The sequence below is a fragment of the Sylvia atricapilla genome, chromosome 1 (genome assembly GCF_009819655.1).
Source record: "Sylvia atricapilla isolate bSylAtr1 chromosome 1, bSylAtr1.pri, whole genome shotgun sequence".
Classification (NCBI taxonomy): domain Eukaryota; kingdom Metazoa; phylum Chordata; class Aves; order Passeriformes; family Sylviidae; genus Sylvia; species Sylvia atricapilla.
In genome coordinates this window covers 10418486-10439879 of record NC_089140.1, presented here as the reverse complement: position 1 = coordinate 10439879, position 21394 = coordinate 10418486, and the positions used below count along the sequence as shown (strand labels likewise).

The following is a 21394-nucleotide window of genomic DNA, read 5'->3' as shown; positions in this document are numbered from 1 at the left end:
GATGAACAGAGGAAACATTGTCTGCTTGTTTCTTAATGTTCAAAAACATTTGAGGCTCTGCATTGTAAGCCTGTGTTCACAGCATCTTTTGGAGTGCAAGGCTACTAGGTTTGCTGACAGCTAAAATGCATTCTTGTCTTTTCTCTCTTAGCGTTGCCTTTAGTTCAAGTGGATGAAAAGGGGGAAAAAGTTCGGCCAAATCAGAATCGCTGCATTGTGATTTTACGTGAAGTACCTGAATCTACTCCCATTGAAGTAAGTGTTCCCTTTTCCCTTAGGACTTGGAAGTTAGTTTTCTTCTAGATTTCAATAAGCACATCACATTTTTTACTACACTTTTAGTTTCTAACAGCACTTCTTAAACTTACTTTATTGTGTTTGTTTGGATAAGAAATATTTTTGATAGAAGCATGTTGCTCGCAGGAAGGCTGTGGTAAAACCTGTCAGCCCTCTGCAGAGGGCTGAGAAACTGGTAGCTCTGTCTTTGGTAGAGATACATCGGTTTCTTGGACTTTGTCTTACCTATATGCACTTGGTGCTCAGATCCTTGGATAAATAGACAAAGATGAAAGAGGATAAGTCTTAGACTAAAAAATGCCACTGTTGCACTTTGAAGCTTGTTCAAGTAAAGTAGTTAAAGCTTTGTAAACATTTCCATAATGCTGAGGTGAGAGGTGTCAATAAGTCACTAAGAATCTCCACTGGCTTGTGGAATGAGTGCAAGATTGGAGAACTTCATTCTTTGAGAGGTGCTTAATGCCACTCTGATCAAGCAGGGACTGTGACTAATGGAAATATTAGAAAAAATTGTGAGGTTGTAATTAAACCATCTTGAATATTCAAAAAGGAGGACAAGGTGTAGATTCTTGATGATGGGCATATATTTTAGTTTCTCTTCCATTCTAAAGACTGTGAAAGAGTTGCTCCTCTTAATAACCATCATACAAAAATCAGAAGTACTGCAGTTTAGAAACTGATAACAAAAAAGTAAGTGGCCTTAGTAAACAGGAACATGAAAGAAAATGCCAAAAGGAATTGGAGGGAAGAAGTTTGGATGTATGTTATGTACAGAGCTTAAAAATAGTGGCTACTTCTAGCTTTCTAAATGAAATGTAACCTTTCAAAAATTGCCTAACTTCTAGTATCGTAGATTTTTTTAAAATTTTTTTTTCTGTCATTAGTTCATCAGGCTGAATATATTAGCACTGGTTGTTCACTCTTAAATGTTGGACAACAACAAAGTTCTGAGGAGTCTTTATTTTCAGAAGAGTTGGTCTCCAGTGAAATGTTTTATACATTGTGTTTAAATTTGTTGGGCTAGAAAAATCTAGGCTTAACTAACCAAATTTAATAGCCTATGTTTTTCTGGCACAGCAGAGTCAGGCTTTATTTATGCAGGAAAATTCCAGGATGCTGTGAGGCCTCCCAAGTTCTGTTGCCTTTTGATGCTGCTCACCTCAAATCTGTGACAAAACAAAAAAATGCAAGTGAGTTAAAACAAATAAGAAATTCAGGATCTGATTTTTTCTGTAGAAACTAGCCAGTTATGTTTGAGATAACCTAAGCCCTGTTTCAAATACATGGATCTGTAGACGTCTGAGTTAAAGCTTACCTACAGGTTTCTGGTGAAAGGGTAGGATTTTCCTGTCCCATGCCATATGCACAGGTTTTCATGTGGCTCCATGGTTTTGGGGACAGGGGAGAAATAGACATATTTCTGCATTTGATGCCAGGTTTAAATGTCTTCTGTGGCCTAAATAGCTCCCAGCTAAACCTCTCTTACAGTATGGCCTTAGAAAGTGCTAGTTTGAATTCCTTCCAGTGGGTAGATCAGAGAGAGGTAACACTACTGCAGATGTTCTGGGTTACTCCATTATGTTTTGTAAGCTCAATTGTGCTTTCTGTCTTTCTTTCTCAGAGTGTCAGAGTTTTGCACTTTGCATTGATGTTTTCTTCTCTCTATCCTTCCCCCCTCACCTCTCCACCTCCTTATCTAACCACTTTCCCCAGGAGGTTGAAGCACTTTTCAAAGGAGACAATTTGCCTAAGTTCATCAACTGTGAGTTTGCCTATAATGACAATTGGTTCATCACATTTGAATCGGAAGCAGATGCACAGCAGGTAACACTGTTTTTTGAAGCACATTAGAATGTAAAAGTAAATAAGGATGATAAGAAAGTGAATTGACAGGTCGTAAACTGTATTACAAATGTGTAACAGCTTAAGAAGAGAAATACCCCAAACTGCAAAACCAATAATGCTTTCCCTTCGGTAGTATCAATTTTTCAGTAACTATTAAACATAACACTTAAGAGGGTTTGTTTTATCTTGTTCACATCCCTGGCTTCCTGGCTCAAGCTATGAATTTTTTTGTACTGAGGGTGTTGATATTTTGGGTGACACATTGAAATGCTTCAGTCATAAGGGTTAGTTTTGTTTTAATGCCACTGAAGCGCTTAATGATAAGTTAAATGTTGCTAAGTGCAGATGATGTACAAGTTTGCTATACTGTAACATTAGCAGGCACTCCAAGAAATAGGAGTCTTTAACAGGAATTAGGCTTACGCTGTTAAAACTTAAGTTTGCTTTATTTGAATTACATTTGACAGGTCTAATGATTTCTTTTTTTTCTTTAAAGGCTTACAGATACCTTAGAGAAGAAGTGAAGACTTTCCAAGGAAAACCAATTAAGGTAAACAGAGGTTTATAATGTTAGGTGTGTGTATGTTCTGGGTTTTGTGGTGTTCACTGTGATTTCCAGTGTAAATTTAGGTGGTCAAATCTCAGCCATTTGACCTGGAGGTGAGTTTAGAAACGTTTTACATACCACTTGACTTGTCCTCATTTCTGGCAGTGGTATATCCAGCCCAGCATCAGGCAGCAAGGAAGCATTCAGGCTGTTCCTGCTGTCCTTGGAGGTCAAAGCAGTGACTGATAAGTGTCCATTAAAAGTTCGAGAGCTGCTAGTTTGGACCATCCTGATTTAATTTGAAAGGCTGCTGTAATAAATAATCTAATCTCCTTTGCAGGCAAGGATAAAAGCAAAGGCAATAGCTATAAACACATTTTTGCCAAAGAATGGATATAGACCTCTGGATATGAACCTCTACACGCAGCAGCGCTACACAACATCCTTTTACATACCTCCAGTATACAGTCCCCAGCAGCACTTCCCACTGTACAGCTTAATTGGCCCACAGACCTGGTCAGCCACACACAGCTACCTTGACCCTTCATTGGTAAGTCTCTTGATTCTGAAACAGTTGTGTTGTTTTCAAAGCTGGTACTATTTCCTTATTGAGATATAGGAAGCGTACCTATCCTGAAGAGGGGAGTTTAAGATTCCAGTTCTTCTTGAGAAACAGTCCTTCAAAATCCTTGCCATGGTGTACAAGATGGATTATTTGAAAATTGTCTGATCTCAGACTGGAGTGTGAATCTCTTCTTAAACCTTCTAGGGTTTGAGGCAGTTCTTTAGTAAACACTTGTCAAGATATCAAGTTATCTTGATCTTCTAACAAGAAGTGTGGTTGTAGGTTAACATGCTGAATTGCCCTGTTTGGCATGTTCTTAAAGCAGAGTATTTTCTGTGCAATAGTGACATCTCTTTTGACAATGAAAAGTGAAATTGCTTTTGCTAATTACAAAAATCACTTTTAAATTGCTTTTTAAATTATTTTCTTAAAGGCGCTGTTAGTAAGGCTTGAAGCTAGAGTGGTAGCAATAAATCCTTAAATACTCTGAGACATCTACCATATCCTGCAATGCTGCTTCCATCTTCTGCATTTTGACAGTCTCATCAGAATTACCTTGGCCCCTTTTAGTTGGCCTTTGTTACCCTACAAATACATGGACAGTTTCCTGTAATGATTGGGAGGCTCAGGTTTCATGTCTGGAGCCTCTTTCTCCCCCCTGGATACGCCTCTTTACTTGTGGCTCAAAGAAATGAGGGGAGCAATGCTCAAAATTAGAAGTTCTTCAGATGTTTTTTTGGCAGAGGATTAAAGTGTCCTTGAACAAACTTGAGCTAACATCCTCTGTACGGAACCACAGCTAATTAAAAAGTTGGTGTGCTAAAGACTTCACACACAGGGAAGAGAACCAGAGCCCTTGCGGGGGGAGGCTTTCTGTGGGGAATAAAGAATGTGGAGGAGACAAGGTAACACAGAGAGCAGTGTTATTCCAGGAGAAAGCTGTCTTGTTAAGCAGCAGTGAATGTGAATCTGCCTGTAGATAAACAAAGACTGACTATTGCACAGTCTTGCTCTGGGGTACTGAAGGAGCTGGATGGGAATGGTATAGAAGACATAGGTTAATAAGCCACAGGTTCAAGCACAGCATACTGTGTATCTACCTTATGTTATCCTGTAACTAATTTGTATCCAAGAAAGGTTATTAGTCCTGTCCTTTGGGGAAGACACCATGAGTTTGCCAGTGTTAACGATCTCATACTTTTCTTAGTCAAAACAGGAAATCAACTGTGCTTTGCTTTTCACTGTTTTGCAGTGTATTGTCATTGGTTAGCTGCATTTTATGTACATGACTATAACGTGATGTTTCTTGATTCTTTTGTAGGAAGAGCTATATTTGAATAGAAATCACTTGAGGATAACAGGGACCATGAGGAACCATGACACAGCAATAATTTTCATGAGACAGGGTTGCAGTTTGCATGTAGAGACTTGTGTGAAAATACAGCAAAGTTTCTCTATTCTGCTTTAACATAAACACAACTTTCTTTCATCTCGAATTTGAGATTGAATACCCCAGTAGTGTGAGCATACCATTTTAGTTCTGAAATTTGAATATGACAACACTTTCTCAGGATTCTAAAACTACCTCATTCTCCATCGTGTACTTAATAGTATTTGAGAAAATATCTAGTTTTTCCTGTTTGGGGGAAAAAAAAAAAAAAGAAATTGGAAAGCAAGTACATTTGAAGCAGTTGACTTCTGTGGATATGCTTTTGATATTATTGAAAAGTAGCGGGGAAATATTTTTTTCCTCCAGAAGAGTCACGCATCATTATAAAGAAAGAAAAGCTGAATATTGCTAGGATCCCAACTATGTTCAGTGTCTTCTCATGTTTCAGGTTCAGTGGTTGCTTAGTACCTTTGATAGAATTTTTCAGCATTCATGTTGTAACTCTTAAACCAGAAGCACTTCAAAGCATTATTTTGATGAAACTTTGTTCCTTGAGTAGCTTTGTTACAGGTCTTTTTTAATGGCCTTTTTTTGAAGCCTGAGGTAGCATTTGCTGTTGTGCATGCTAGGTTAGGCTAGCAGTAGTTTGATATGATAGCTTTGGGGTTAAATTTTGTTTTCCATTGATTTGTGATTTATCTTGCACAAGAAACCTTTTTCAAGTTTAAATGTACCTTTATAGCAAATGGTCTTAATCCCAGCTGTTTCTCATTGTTAAACAGAATGTAGGAATAGTCTAATTATTCTGCATTGTAGCTATTTTCAGGGGGAGAAGACAAGCAAGCGTTTGCTGGTGCTAACAGTAACATTTCTTAAATGAAACTCACTTAGACATTTAAATAGAAAAGACAAAAGTGTCCTAGTGAGATTGCAGAAGTTACTTTGAACATGCTTCAGGTTTTGAGGCATCTTGCTACTACAAGACACTGATATGCACCCACCTCAGAAAATGTTTTGCTAATGTTGTTTATTCAGATAAGAAGACAGTGTTTCACATGTAGAATAAGGTGGTAAGATCTGCAAAGTATCAGAGTTCCACCTAATGTCCACTTATTCTCTAGGCTTTATTTAGATGTCACATAGAAGTAGAATGAGGAACTAAAAAGAAGTTGTTAGGGTTTTTTAGGGAAGAATTCACATACAATTATAACAGAAACAATGACAGGCCATGTAGAATTAGAGGCTCTGACAAAGTATCTTGGTACTCCCAAGTCATGTTTAGTATGGTGTGAAATAGGAGGAGAGCTATTCAACTTACAGCCAAGAATTTTGGCTTGATGTTTCTCAGTCCTCTTGAACTGTAGGTTGAATATGTGTAGTGCCTGACTTCTCAGAAAAGCATAAGCTTGGGTTTTTTTCAGAAATTTTGTAAGTTAGCTACAAGGCACTAGACAGATGCTCTATTGCTGTTTGAGACAATCTTTTGAGAACTGTCCTGCACAGAATGCCATAAAATATGGGGTTAAGAAAAGTAATACTTAGTTTGTTTATAATGATGAACATGCAATACATTTTTTTAGGTAACACCATTTCCAAATACTGGATTTATCAATGGGTTCACATCTCCAACCTTCAAGCCTGCTGCTTCTCCACTGACAACACTCAGACAATATCCTCCCCGGAACAGGCAAGTTCATCTATCTCTTAACAATACTGTTGTATTATCTGGCACATGGGGTTTTCTTCTGCTTATTTTAGTAACACCAGCTAACTTGAGAATACTTGTGAAACTGAACCTGGTGCCAAAGGTGAGGCCAAAGGGCAGATGGTGCACCTGATGGTAATGGATGTAGTGTATCAAAATGTAAATGGACAGTCTGAAAGCTGAGAACTTGTCTGTTCTGTGATTTAGGGTATTCAGCTGAAATATGCTGAAAGATGACAAGTCATCAGCAGCATAATTATTCATATATTAAAGATCTAGTTGAAAACAGACAGGGAAAAGGTTTATTTTGATAATTCAGATGATCTGTTATAATGAATGTTGATCATTCTTATAAATGAAATATATGATAAAGGACTGAAGGTCTTGCTTCTTCTGAATTCTGTGAATAGGCTTAGGCCTCAGAAGATCTCTGATAGTGTGCGTATGTTGAAATGACTTTTGAATTTATAGGAATCCTAGCAAGTCACATATACGACATACAATACCCAGTGCAGAAAGGGGACCTGGGCTTCTAGACAGTCCTACAATATTCAACTTTTCTGCTGATCGTTTAATCAATGGCGTCAGGAGCCCACAGACGCGGCAGCCGGGACAAAGCAGGACACGGGTGCAGAGCGCTACCACCAGTTACACCAAGAGGGAGGTGGGGACTGGACGGATGGAACAGACCAGCGTGGACTCGTCCCCTGGCTTAGGGAGAGGAAGGTGAGTGTACTGCATAATTGTCTTCCAAACAGCCAAGTACTGCTGCTTCTGAACTACTCTGTTTAGTGGAGGTGTGGTATTGTTACTGTTCTCAGTACTGTTTTAAACTCAGGCTCTCTCCTCAAACCTAAAATCTTGCAAAGTACTTCGCAGAAAGCATTAAATGTGGAACAAAGGCAAAGCGGACTTGCATACTTTCCTACCAGATGAAAATCATTATTGGCAACTGGTGAACAGCTTTGATCTGTAAGATTAATCCTCCATCCTTTGTTCATCTGGTGCAAGAAAGTTTTTGTATATTATTAGTTTGACTGTGTTGAAGTTCTGCCCCATTCCAGTGTTGTTCAGCACTGTAAATTGTACACCTGGACATGTATTAGCAGTGCTCATTCTTAACTCTTGCAGCTGAGGGAACAGAATCTTAACCGAATTGGACGTATACAACAGCAAAGATGATGGATTGGTGTGGAGGGAGGAAAAATGGCTACAGGCAACTAAGGAAACTATTGTTATGTTCTAAAAGCAGCCAAACAAAAACCACAACTAGCTACCTGGGGAGTTGTAAACTGGCGTATTTATAAATGCTGTTCTAATGAGTGCTTCATTAAAGTATTGTGTGGCTTTGATAATGGCTGTATTTATGACTCCAAGTAAATCACATTTTGAGTGACTTGCTGAATTGGAAGATAACTCAAGTGTTTTGCAGATGATCTTATTTTAGACTTGTATCATTGAAAAATTAAATGGATATTTTGTGCAAGGGTTGTAATACTTTTCTAAATCTAATTTACCAAATTGTGTTATAACTAATGGATGAAAGTATGATTAAGAACTGAGGAAATACAATTGCTCAAACCATAGAGTACAAAAATGTACAGGAATAGTCAGTACTTAAAATTATATTTTGATGTTTCAGTATTGAATACATTTAGGATAATAAAAGTCAAACAAACTTAGAAAATACATTGAAACTGAATTAGAATCCACTGCAAATTTTACAGTGCTGCTTGGAGGGTCTTTATCTGAAGCAGGACTGGGAGCACAGTGCTGAAAATGTTTTGAAGGAGCCTTACCTGGATTGAAATTAGTTATCTGTATTTGAGAAGTTACATTGGTATACAAAAATTCCTGACCCCCTTATTTGGATACTGTAATGTTTTGTCTAGTCCTGATACATAATCTCTACTGAGATGCTTTTAACACAGGAATTACTTGTAACCAATGTATTCTTACACTGACGTGCATAAGATCTATACCTTTATTTTAACAGCAGCTTGCTAGGAATTCTTCCCTAAAAGGTTTCTTAATAACCTGTGTAGGATGAAGATGGATAAAATAGCAATTGGAATTAATTTCTTCTGTTTTCATTAACTGCTTTCCATCCGTTTATAGGCAGGGTTCTCATATCTCCATTCTTTCCCTTAGGAAAAACTCATATGGCTACCGAAAGAAAAGGGAGGACAAGTTTACAGTGAGTGTTCATGATCTTGTTTGTCTCTAATAAAACTAAGGTAACAATGCAATGTTGTGAATATTACTGGAGTAGCAGAGGACATAAGTTACTGCAGGAGCAGTTGTACGTCACAGTAAAGACAACAGCTCATTAGTCACTTGAGTTTACTGAATTTGGGTGTCAGATACTTTCCATTATTGTAGAAGTCAGGGAAAAGTTAAAATTACTCTTACAATAGCAAAAAAATTCCATCTCAGTTTTTGTCAACATGCCAGTGTTAACATTCAGGAATAGCTGAACAGCTGGAGCTGTTCAAAACACTTGATATTCATTATCAATCATGGTGTCAGTGAAGAACATCTTATGGCATAATGTGTGGCAAAAATACTTCTTACAAGTGGTCAGTTCGTTTTCTTAAATGTCTCTTCCAAGTACCACTTGGTAAGGATATGCTAACAATATTAAAATACTGTGGTTTTTGGAAACTGAAATTCAAGGTTAATACCAAAGTAGACTTGGTACTTGAAAAGGCTGCACTAAGTGTAGAAGAGAAAAAACATGTTTTTGTAGGATTTAAGGGGTGATGTGATAAAACCAGTCATTTCTTTGCAATTCATTTTTGCCATACATGGCATATTCATGAAGTTGAACCAGGTTGTTTAATTATTCGTGTTACAATTGTAAAGTACCACTACTGCAGGAACCATAACACTTTCCTAAAGGTCTAGAATCACTGCGTTTATGTGTTTGTGGATCCTGCTGTTGAGTGGCCTGAGTGAACTGTGATAAAGGAGCAGGAAAGTTTAGCAAGTGATTCCTTCCTTTTGATTGGTTTTAGTTCTCATCAAACTTCAGAGGCAGTGAGACCACATTGCATGTACGATTTCCAGTACTTCTTCCTTTTGCCCTTTAAAAGCTGCTTGAGTTTTTAAAGTGCAGTTTTCCTATTAACTTTTTAATGTATTTAAAAGAATAAGGAAGTGGTACAGGTTAGATGTGAGTGACCAGAGTGAAAGGATTACCTTGGATGCCTCCCTGAGCAGAGTAGCACTTCTGACAGAGCTGACTGCAAAGATTATTTGAACTTTGAATGTAAAAACTGGTAGATGTGACTTCTTTGGAGACCTGTGGTTCCCTTCTGTCAGCACCAGGTTGTAATTACAGCCCGGGCAGCCAGGTTCCTTCCAGTCTCTTCTGGGCTAAGAATCTTTAGTCTGTAGTGTCCAGTGCTGTGCCTCGAGCAGAGGTGAGAGCTGCTGCACACCCACGACTACAAGGAAGCATACTTGGAAGCAAAAGATTAAAATTTTCCCCCTTTAGATTGTGGAAATAATTGAATCCAGTATCCTATTTTTTGTGTAATGCTGTAGCAACTAGATAGTGTACACAGGACACCACTAAAACTGGTATATTTGAATGGAGTAATGCCTTCTTTAGAAGATTTTTCCTTTTAAAGGAAAAGTTACAGAGTTGTATGCACATTTGCATGAAAAAGAGTCTGAAAATTTTTGATCAGATTGAAGCTATAGACATAAGCAAAGTACTGAACCTACTAGAAGTCAACTTGATAAATTTTATGCAGTTAACTTAAAATTCATTGAAGTCCCCTCTCATCCTGCTAATTTAAGATGTTAATGCCACTCTTAATATTTTGAGGATTTTAGGACTCAACTGTGTCAGTTAAAATGTAACATAAAAACATTAGCTACTGCAGAACTTCAGTCCCCTTTAAGAAGAGCAAGTGCTGCAATTTGAACAATGACTTTTTAAAAACTTGAGTTGTTCCTCTTACAGTTTGAGCTGGATAAGTGTAGTCTCTCTCCCTGACCTTTGACAGGACATCTGACTTCAGTTTTGGATATTTGCAGTCTCCATTTGCATTCTTCCAGCAGGTAGTGCTGGATCAGTGGCAGTGCTGGGAGTTGCTGTTGTTCTAGCCTCTGTATTTTTTCTTTACCTACTTCCTTCCTGACACACAGTTCTGTGGACATTACATATAGTTTGTGAAAAGACCTCAAAGGTAGTGTTGTATCTGTTGTTGTTTTTGTTCAGAAGCATTGTTTTACTTCCACATTCACACTATCTTGACGATATACTTGTATTTTCCTTTTCAAAATAGGAACTGTGTCAAAAATGTCTTTGCATTTGGTATTTTGCAGCAGAGATCATCTTAGCACAGGCCTCAGCACAGTCAAGAAACAGTTCTTTGAAGAAAAACTTTGTTTACATGATGTAGGTGAAGTTAATTGGTAACTTCAGTTACAGCGTATTACAAAGGAGTTTTATTTTTCCTGTGTAAATAAAACTTACAAATAACTTACCAGCAGTTCTCACAAGTGATCTTAAACCATGGTACTTTTAACTCCTAAACTGTTCTCTGTAGTGCAGAATAGTTGCATTTAGCACACAGGTTTTGTTTTTTGCTTGAAACATTGGTTTAATCTTGGATAGTCTCTTTCAAAAATAGCTTTGACACTTACCTTTCTATTTTTACACAGTGACAATATAGATTAATATTCATTAGAAATATATTGCTATTATCTGTGCTACGTACAAGATGTGCTGTCTTGCCCTTTCATTATATATCTGAAAATGCGATTCTTGTTGGCTCCTGTCTTTTTATTTAGGATGTTACCAACTGTAGATAAATGGGCATTGTATTTTCACTGTATCACGATACGTAAACCAGTCTTGTTTTCCTTTCTCTGTCAGTCTGTCTGTCCTCAAGAAGAGTCACTGAGAAAACTTCTTACTATGCCAGTATCCCTAAAGATAATACATATACCATGACATTTACATAATAATTAAATATTTTAAGGGCAACAGTGGAAAAGGAAAGCATCTGTTCCTCTGTACTCTGTGCGTTTTTTGGGAGATGAGATGGGGGAGCCTTCTCCAGGGGTTTGCTGATACAAATGAAGTGCAAAATACAGTTTAGAGTTGCATATCTTTTCTGTCATCTAGTGTAGTAACCCCAACATGCTATTTCTATTCCAGAGAGGCCAAACACAGTCTCCACCACCCCCAAAACCTCCATCTCCCAGCTTTGAATTGGGTTTATCTAGCTTTCCTCCATTACCCGGGGCTGCTGGCAATTTAAAGACTGAAGATCTGTTTGAAAACAGACTGTCCAGTGTGGTAATAGGAACGTCAAAAGAAAGAGTGAGTAGTGGGTGCTCATTTCTATTGGGAAAATAAAGAATTGCATACTTCTTGTTTTCTGATTTTGTGGTTTATACCAAAAAACTTGGTATAAAGTTGTGGAAAAACTTGTGGGTTTACATGGGTTGTAACAAATATTCTTACAAAACAGCTCTCAAATGATGTGCTGCTACCTTCTTCACTTTATATCTTAGAATTTGTTGGGTATTCTCTTTGAAATGGTCTGGAATATGGGCACCAGTATAACTTAAGTAGATGTTAATAGCAGAGATTAGAAAATATGCTCTTTGTTGTTCATAACTGTCTCAGGCTTTTTGATAGACTCAGGTGAAAGGTATGTGATACATACTCCTTCCTGCTTGGAAGTAAGACTTCTGAGTTGTATATAAAACACTTCAAAGTGACAGAGACAGACTTCTAGGCACCAAAATAAAGAAGCTGCCTACATAATCTCAATACACTAGGCATCACAGCTGGAACAAGAACTGCTACCAAAACCAGCTAGATCCCAGCGTTGTCTTGTCATATTGCTCAGAGATATAAAAATACACCAGAATAACTTGGCAACCGCTGCAGTATAGATGTAGTAGAGATGCAGCTGAAATTAATGTTCAGTAGCTTTTCATAGATTTCATAGAACTGTCTCTTGCCATGCCATCTGTGAGCGACAGTATGTTCTCCAGCAAGACTCACATAATCCTCTGCACTGTGGAGTGCTCTGGGCTATGAAAGTCTGTATTGGCTTTTTTGATAGCTCAAATTTAGTTTGTGTTTTTCTAGCTGTACCACAGTTTAAGAGGTTAAGCCCTGGATTAGCAGTGCAGAGCCATGTGTGGTGAACCACCATAATCTCTTGCATCTTCTGCAGTAAGCTGGGTTTGGAATGTGTTCTTTGGTGTCCATGTATCAGAGGCGGGTAGAGAGTGTTTGTTGGTAAAGAAAGAAAGAGGCAGAGGGCAGCCTGCACCTGAGGCAGTGGCTGTACAGACAAGCCGTCTACTCAAGTCTCCTGCAAGGGGTAGGAGGGGCAACTATATTCCAGGATTGCATTTAGGGAGAATGTGCAGTTCAGAGCCACAGTAAGAGCAGTGTTTAACTTACCATCAGGCAGTACTACAGATTATAGGCTATTCTTGGCTAAGATCTATTAATTTTGAAGTATTTTACCTTATGTTACTTATGAAGTGTCTTTTGATTATTGTATTTCAGATTTTAAATACAATTCCAGCACTTGCTTTAATGCGGCAGCTGAAAACCCTTTGTTTCCCCATTACAGATCTGGTACTTGCTTTTCACTGTACTAATGGCAAAGAACTTAGTCTTCTGTCCTGTAGAGGCAGTCTTCATATCAGTCAGGCACTGAGGCTTTATGATACTTGCAGTGCACTGTCACAATAAAAAACATCCTTCAATTTATCAGTTTCGTTTTCCAGCCTACAGGAGTTATTCTGCACCATTGTGTGGAAGAAAGGGATTATGCTACCTTTCCTTGTTGGCATTTAAATAAAGAGTAAGATAACAGCAGCTGGTTCCAAAGAGTGCTTGTGTTCTGCTACAAAGCTGTTTGAGCTAACATCAGTCTTGCCAATGTACACAGGCTACTTTTCACCTTGATCTCAATGTTTTTTTCATGTCACTTGATGTGGTGTTACAAAGCACTGAAGTAGAGTTACACAGTGCTTCCCTTGTTTTATATAGATGGGCAAGTCCAATGTATGGAGGCTGAGGGGACTAAAGGTCCATAATTTCCAGCTGTTGTTATCCAAGCATCATATATTTAAACTCTTTGCTTAGTGATTCTCTTCTAGATGTAGCTCTGGGGAATGGCAGGTAATAATCATCCCACAGTTTGTTACTAAAAGTGCAGCACTGTCAGATCAAGAGCTGAGTGTTTGGGCAAGGAAAAGCTCTTGCATGTCTGCTTGACTTGAAGTTATTCACACTTAACCGTGTACCTACAAGTTCTGATGCACTTGGGCCAGAATGCTCAGCAGCTTGCAATCTCAAGCCTTTGCACACACTGTTACAGTGAATAAAACTGTAAAAGCTGTTCTGTTATTTCTGAACATCCACCTTTTACTTTGGATCAACCTAGGCTTAGATCTGCTGCAGTGATCTATGCTGCCTGATTTTAAAACAGTGCCATCTAATACCATTTTCCTTGAGAACAGTGACCACAGGAGTTTAGGGTTTATGCCCTTTTGAATGGTAGCTTGGCTAGGGGAAAAGGAGAGTTATCTTGTTCTTTCTGAGCTTGTGTTCTCCCATTGTTTCCCCTTTTGCATACCAGAATCTCTTCAGGGTTTAGAGTTTTTTAAGGATGAGACAGGTCAGAAGCAATACAAAGAACATAGCGCCCTTTAAAACAAACAAAATGGTTGTAAATGTGAGATGTTTTTCAGGATACAAAGTTGTCTTTTCCTATTTTGTGACAATTTAAATTAGTACATGCATCTTGAACCTATTTGGCACTTATCTGGAATCACAGTACCACTTGGCACTAGAAGAATCTTTTGAGGGCTATAGAAAAAGCCTTTTGCTTGGTAGCAAATCATTATTTTGGGATGATGCAGAACTAGAGCTTTGAAGAAGACAGTTCTTAGTGCACAACATTAGGAGACTTCTGTCTTCATAGGCTGCCTGTGGTTACGTGAACAGGTTCAAAGCCTACTTTGTCACCAGCAGGTGCAAAATTTCCAGGTGGAAAGAAATCCAGTCCCTAGTGGTATTCCCCAGGGCTCAGTACTGGGGCTGGTCTGGTTTAATAACCTCATTGGTCATCTGCACAAGGGGATCAAGGGCACCCTCAGTAAGTTCACAGACAGCACCAAGTTGGGCAGGAGTGTTGATGTGCTGGAGAGTGGGAAGGGAAAGGTCTGCAGAGGGTTATGGACAGGCTGCATTGATGAGCCGAGGCCATTTGTGTGAGGTTCAATAAGGCCAAGTGCCAGGCCCTGCATTTGGGTCACAACGACCCCAGGCAGCAGCTAAACATGAGCCAGGTGTGCCCAGGTGGCCCAGAAGGCAAATGACATCCTGGCTTGGATCAGCAATGATGTGGCCCAGCAGGACCAGGGCAGTGATTGTCCCTCTGTACTGGGCACTGGTGAGGCCAGAGCTCAAATTCTGTGTCTAGTTCTGGGCCACTCACTACAAGAAGAACATTGAGGTGCTGGAGTGTGTCCAGAGAAGGGCAACAGAGCTGGTGAAGGGTCTGGAGCACTAGTCTGGTGAGGAGCAGCTGGGGCAGCTGGGGTCATGTAACCTGGAGAAAAGGAGGCTCAGGGGAGAGCTTATCACTCCTACAACTGCCTGCACAGAGGCTGTAGCCAGGTAGGGGCTGGTCTCTTTTCCCAGGCAGCCAGTGACAGAACAAGAGGAAATGGCCTCAAGCTGTGCCAGGGGAGATTTAGGTTGAAAGTCAGGAATTTTTTTTTTTACTGAAAGGCAAGTGTTGGAACATGGTGCCCAGAGAAATGATGGAGTCACCACCCTAGGAAGTGTTCAAGAAGTGACCAGATGTGGCACTTTGTGCCATGGTTTAGTTGACAAGGTGATGATTGATTAAAGATCTTCTCCAGCCTTAATGATTTGAAGTAATTTTTGTCATTCAGATATGTCCCAAAGGGACACAATTTCTTATAACTTCTTTGTGTTATTTGTCTATGTTTCTGAATAAATGAAAAGGAAAAATAACATATTCATGGCAGTCACATATTGCCTCCTTCTGTACCTTGCTATAGTCAATTTACTAGGATAAATTAAACTATGAACTCTTTCCTGGTTGTGCTAATTTTCAGGCAGACCATATTAATTGGATATTTTGATTGTTCTTCTGTGCCTTTTTTCCTCCTTCAGAACATTAATGTGGATGCAAGTACAAACACTATTCCATCAGGAATTCCTCGAGAGCCGTTACCAGTTTCTTCTACATTGCCCAGGACCTTTGAAAGGTCTCCTTCGCCACCCCAGCCTACTGAGTAAGCACTTAATTACATGGGTATAATTATTCTGCTCTGAATCACATTTGCATTTTCCTTCATCAGGCAGAACAATGTAAATAGCTATTAAAATCTTAATCAATGAAAGAAGTAATATTTTGTTGTACTTGTAGTGAAGGCAATAAAGCTTAATTTCTGAACAATATCATAATAGTGATTCAATCATAACAGTCATTTAGCAGAAGAAAATTTAGTGTTGTGATTTAGTTTCTGTGAGTAGAAGTAGTGTAATGGATACCTTCCTGTCTTGTGTTTAGGTAGCTTTGACACACAGAGTAAACCCATGGCCCAGTGGGCAGTACTGATGTCCATACCATGAAAAAAGTTTATGGGTAACACTTGATTTGGAACCTGCAAATCAAATAGCTGAGTAACTGAATGCTATTAGAACATGACAAATTACAGGTAGTGTCACATTGCACAGGAATATTTTTTTTCTATTTTTGATAGCGTTTTTGAATGCAATGCTAGTCATCATGTGCTAGGCAAATTACAGCTGTAGCTACTTTCAGTCATACTCAAACCTTTTAGACCTATTATTAAACCATTTGTCTATCCTGAAGTTTCACTTTTGATGAGCCTTGCTTCCTGCTGGATGCTTTCAGGGACTCCAAAGTTGTGGATAAACAGCAGAGAGAAACACAGAGTACAGAAAGACTTTCTTCTTCCACACTGAGTACTGCATGTAAATCGGTACAAGTCAATGGGGCTGCCATAGTAAGTGACCTTATTACTTCTTCTTAATGATCCAGTTTGCATTCAACGGAGTATTGCTACAGTGTTGGCTAATCATGTGAGCCTCCTATCCTAGAATTTGTCCAGCAGCTTTAAATTTGCTTAATGTGCTTCATTATTACTTGCATGATAGAATTATGCAATTAACAGTGCAAAAGAGATCTCCTTATCTGAATCCTTTTCTTGGTAGCATCTTTGAGGTAGAAGTATTAACACACATGTTGATATTGAAACCCAGAGTATTCATCGTGTTTCAGCTGGTTTACAGTTTGAAAGGAAAGTATTTTGCCCTATGCCAGTACCCCATTTTTCTGACATACAGTTTTAGGTTTAACCTTTTCTTCAGCTTTACTGTCTATACAGCTTCTGTAAACTTCACACTCAAGCCCTCATCTGCATATTTAAGTGCAGCAGTCTTTTGGGAGGAGGACATTACCCTTTTTTGTTCATAGCAATAATTTTTTTTTCTCAGGATGCTTTGTTTAACGCTGTCCTGTTTGCTTCTGATTTCCCAGGAACTGCGAAAACCTAGTTATGCGGAAATTTGCCAGAGAACAACTAAGGATCCTCCTACATTGCAACCCCAGAAAGAACAGAAGCCAAACACTGTAGCATGTGGGAAAGAAGAAAGAAAGCCCACAGAAACAATAGAGAAAAACAGAGAACCTCCTCCTGCAAAGTCACATCCTGGACAACCCAAAGACCAGAGGAGACAGTCAGGACGCAGATCATCCCCTCCAGCCGTTGGCAAACGCTTAAATAAAGAACAGAGTACCCCTCCAAAATCTCCTCAGTGAAAATAACACCTGGGAGGGATTTGAGAAGAGGTCTGTTTCCCACAAATTAAACCCATGTTCCCACTAAGATACCTGAGAATGAGTTGCTGGTTAGGAGCTTGCAGTGATACAAGGCATGTAACAATGCCTGCAAGTTATTTTTCTGTGAAATACTTTTTCCCCTCTTGAACAAACATTCTATTTTTCTGGGTATTTCTGGATAGTTGTTCTAAACCTTACATTTAGATTGGTGCTTAATTGGAGGTGAAGCTTAGTGTGATTTTTTTTTTTTCAAGGTGTAAAATATTTGTCTTTAAAAAAAATCAACTTTTTATTAAGCCTCTCTGTGGCTGTGTGAGTGCAAGCTCTGTATAGTGAATTTTTTCTAAACTGTTAAGCAGAAACATGCTGCTGCAATATTTTTAATAAACTGGTCTGCAAGTACATATCTAAAGTGTCCAAAAGACTGATAACGGCAGCTAGTGTGTAGAGTGCAAGAAAGTAGATATATTTTACAGATTAGTATGTGACCTTGAAGATTTTTTTCATTGGGCTGCTGTACTAAGTGTCAGCAAATGAACTTGCACTTTTAGGTTAAATGAGTAGCTGTTTCTAGAATTTTTAAAAACTTAAATCTTTTTTGATGTTTTGCACACACAAAATTCTACAGGGCACCATAGCAGTCTTTCTGAAATATTTCCTTTTTTGACTTACTGCAAGCAAGTAACCATCTTCTCACTCCAGAATAAAACTGATGTTATAATTTGCAAATACAAAGCACATTGTGAATAGAAAGAATCAAGTCTGTGAGCTTCTATGGTGGTGAAGCCTGTTAGTGGATGTTATCAGGAGAAAGCAGAGTAGCCTTCTTGTGATAACCTTAGCTTCCCTGTGCTTGTAAGGGAGTTAACTGAGTCAGCGCTGTATATTCTGGTTACCCCTGTGCTCTGTGTAGACTTTTTTTTAAAACTCTGCCCCAAGTGCTCTTTGAAAGAGTTCATATCTTAGTCAGCCTTGTGTTGACATCTTCCTGTAACTACAAGCATTGGCATATGGATTTGAATTTTTCAAGACGTGAGATAATGGTGTTTGTTTTGTGTGGTGGAGGAAGAGATCCCTGATATTTACCTCTGGGATGAGGTTTCTCACACTTATTTACTTTAGAAGTGATGCGCTTTCTGAAGGACAAGGATGCACTAAATTAGCAGGTTTCTAATAAAGTTGAATATAAATTATTTTTGTTTTAAAATGCCTGAAGCTTTTCTTTAAGTGTTTAAACTGCAGGAAGTTCAGACAAAACTCATTCCTGCTGACTATGACAGTACAGTTTATTCCACAAAAATGTTTATTTAAACAACTGATTTTTTTAAAGAATTATTTCCATCCAATATTTAAAGACTTGAATTTTATTTAAACTTGAAAATGACTTTGCCTTAACTTTTGTACAAGACAGTTTAGAGTTAATGAGGTCTGACCCCGTGGAGGGTTAGCATGAATGGCATACAGAATTACTCAGTTACAGTATGTATCTATTGTCACTGGTCTTACTGGGTAAACATACTGTAGTACAGGAACTAGCAGCAGTTTTTGTAATATACCTTAAAGATCTTAAACAGTTGATCTTTTTCAGATTGTTGAAAAACCTGTAAATGCAAATAGTCAATACTGTATTAAATATGTGCACTTGGAAGTGTGTGCTTTGCTTGTACAGTTGTAAATAATCAGAACATATAAAAAGGTACCCTAAAGAAAAAAATCTGATAAAAATTATTGATATTATAAATGTTGCTGTTGAGCTGGATGTAGATAAACTAAATGTTGTGGTTTGAATATTACTTTAATTTGTTGTTTTTTCTTTTTCTTATTTTATTCTGGTGTGTTGAACTGACTCTGCCTCTTCACTGCAAAAGGGAAACGGAACGAAAGTCTTATTTGAAAGCCCTCAAATGTTTTCCTAAAATCCCTTTAAAACCAAACAATTTAACCACTTCAAAAGTGTTCTGCAATGTAAATAATGAATTTCAGCAGTCAAATTGTAATTTTTAAGTCATTAATAAAAATCAAGTCTAATTGGGGAAAAACTTGACTGCTGCAAAAATATACACTTGAAGCTTACTTGTCTGCTTTCAAGAGTATCATTGCATGGTTCATAGAACTGTAAAGTAACTATAGAAGTTGACTCCTGATAAATTTCCTATTACAAGCATCAATTGGTAACTAGTTGGCATTGTAAATCCTGCCTGTTGTATGCTGCAGAATTGGTCAAAATAGGGCATGTGGAGTCTGTTGATTTTTCTTGTTTAAAAAGCGCACTTTGTGAATGCTGTGGGAGGAGATAGAACCCCAACACCATCACCAAAACTGCTCAACTACTTCTGTCATTGGATTTTTTTTTATCCCCTTCTCCTTTCCCCAGTGGCAGTGAAAGCGGTAGCTAGATTTGTGTATGGTTTAGGCCAGCTGTATGATTCATTTTGTTTGTCTGCTGCAAGTGAAAGGCTTTACCAGCTGCAAACAGTGGCAAGTGGTCCCTTCCAGCAGCTGTGAGTGGCTCATTCTGGTGCTCAGCCAGTACCTGAGGTGATCTGTTGAGACCAGTGGGATGTGTTGTGCTGTTCTAATGTACTCTGCTGCCATTTGTGATAGGTCAATACACTGTAATTACTGCTCACCCAGCAACAGTCTGTTGCATCTGAAGTTTAAATCTTCCTCTGATGTGGTTTTATAGCTTTTGTTTTTTTAAAAACAACAAAAAAAGTGACACGCCAAATCGCTGTATAATATACAATACAACTTCTTACTGTATTTTACTTTGAGATTTATTCCCCCGCCCCCCCCCATCAGTGACAAAATGGAGTTTTCGGAGTAGAGTTGTGAAGTTGCATGCAGACTGTTGCTATGATACAGAGAGGGATTAAAACATGGCTTTTAAAATGAAAAACCTCCCAAAAGCAGTAGCTAAGCTCAAGGTTCAGGGATACAGTAATTAAAATTGGCATTTTACCCTGTTAGAACTGTGTGGTAATGCTTTTCATTTTGAAAACAAGTCAAAACGGGATCTGAAATTCTTCCAGGAATTTTAAAAAAAAAGGTTGCTTTCATAAGTGAATGTAATTTCAGATCAGTCTCCACCCTGTGACACTGTCACTTAGAAATGTGTGAGCAGTGGCAAATTTTTGATGTTGCTGCGTTATCCTTCAAAGCCTTGAGCCACTGTCCTGGAGAGGCCCTTGTTGGAGCATGGTGCAGTGTATCAGGAGCAACAGCTGGCTGTAATGGTGCACACCTATCTCTGTATCTCCTTCAGCTACAGGTAGGGGTTTTGTGCTTTGTAACCTATTACACTAATAGCAGCAGACAATCCAAGATTTCTAAGGAGACCTAACAGCTGCCAATTCATGAAATAGAAGTGTAATATGGGAGCCTTTTTGAGGGTTTTTGTTTTTGTTCTTCTTCCATTAAGACTGGAATCAAGCTTACATGTAAACTATCAGTAATTTAAGTTTCCTTTTGTGTCATAAAATGTAAAACTGTCTAATTTGAAAAAAAATATGTAGGTTATGAAAAATAAAGATTTAGGCACTGTTGAATTCCTGATTTTTTTAATTAAACATTTCTTCAGCAGTATTTTTCATTACCTTTTGTCTTTTGCTCCCATTTTTGGAAATTGTATATTTCTGATTTTGGGAAAAGAACCCACTTTTACTCTCCTGTTCAACACAGCTCTTGTAACCATCACCTAAGGCTCTATATCAGCAGCAGGAACCCTGTGATATATCTCTGAAGGCTGCAGTATCTTTCTCTATTAGGTAACTATGACTGGTTAACTTTTTTAAAGCAAACACAAAACCTCATGTGTTGTTTACTGAAGGTTCTATTCATTACTGGTTTCTTCAGTTTATTAGATAAGGCATTGGTTTGGTTCTAAATAGGGATTTTATTGTTTGGGTTGGTGCTTTGGTTGCATGATGCTTGAATCTGGAGATGTCCTGGGATTATTTTTGGCTTTAGCTGGTTTTAGAAGTTCTTCTCAAAGAAGGTCTTGCATCTAGGAAAGAGGAGATTCTGGGATATCCTCTGTCTATATAAAAGAATATTTTGGAAATAATTCAACCACCACCACACCACCCCCTTTTTTGTTACTGTTTTGTTGAGGTTTCTCTCTTACACAGCTATATCTGACAGTTATAAC

At 38.4% G+C, this 21394-nt stretch overlaps 1 protein-coding gene across 2 annotated transcripts in view; it reads left to right on the top strand.

Annotated features, from left to right (window-relative positions):
• Positions 1-20792, top strand: part of LARP4B (La ribonucleoprotein 4B) — a 37540-nt gene extending 16748 nt beyond the window's left edge. The window contains exons 6-16 of one of the 2 annotated variants that reach the window (XM_066314727.1): positions 152-255; positions 2011-2121; positions 2639-2692; positions 3030-3239; positions 6225-6331; positions 6821-7075; positions 8501-8546; positions 11526-11690; positions 15549-15670; positions 16297-16408; positions 16942-20792. In XM_066314727.1, coding sequence (XP_066170824.1) covers positions 152-255; positions 2011-2121; positions 2639-2692; positions 3030-3239; positions 6225-6331; positions 6821-7075; positions 8501-8546; positions 11526-11690; positions 15549-15670; positions 16297-16408; positions 16942-17223 — 1568 coding nt within the window. In that variant the 3' untranslated portion in view covers positions 17224-20792. Of the gene's footprint in view, positions 1-151; positions 256-2010; positions 2122-2638; positions 2693-3029; positions 3240-6224; positions 6705-6820; positions 7076-8500; positions 8547-11525; positions 11691-15548; positions 15671-16296; positions 16409-16941 lie in introns of those variants that run through there. The other variant, XM_066314715.1, reaches the window with a different exon arrangement.
• The last annotated feature ends 602 nt before the right edge of the window (positions 20793-21394 follow it).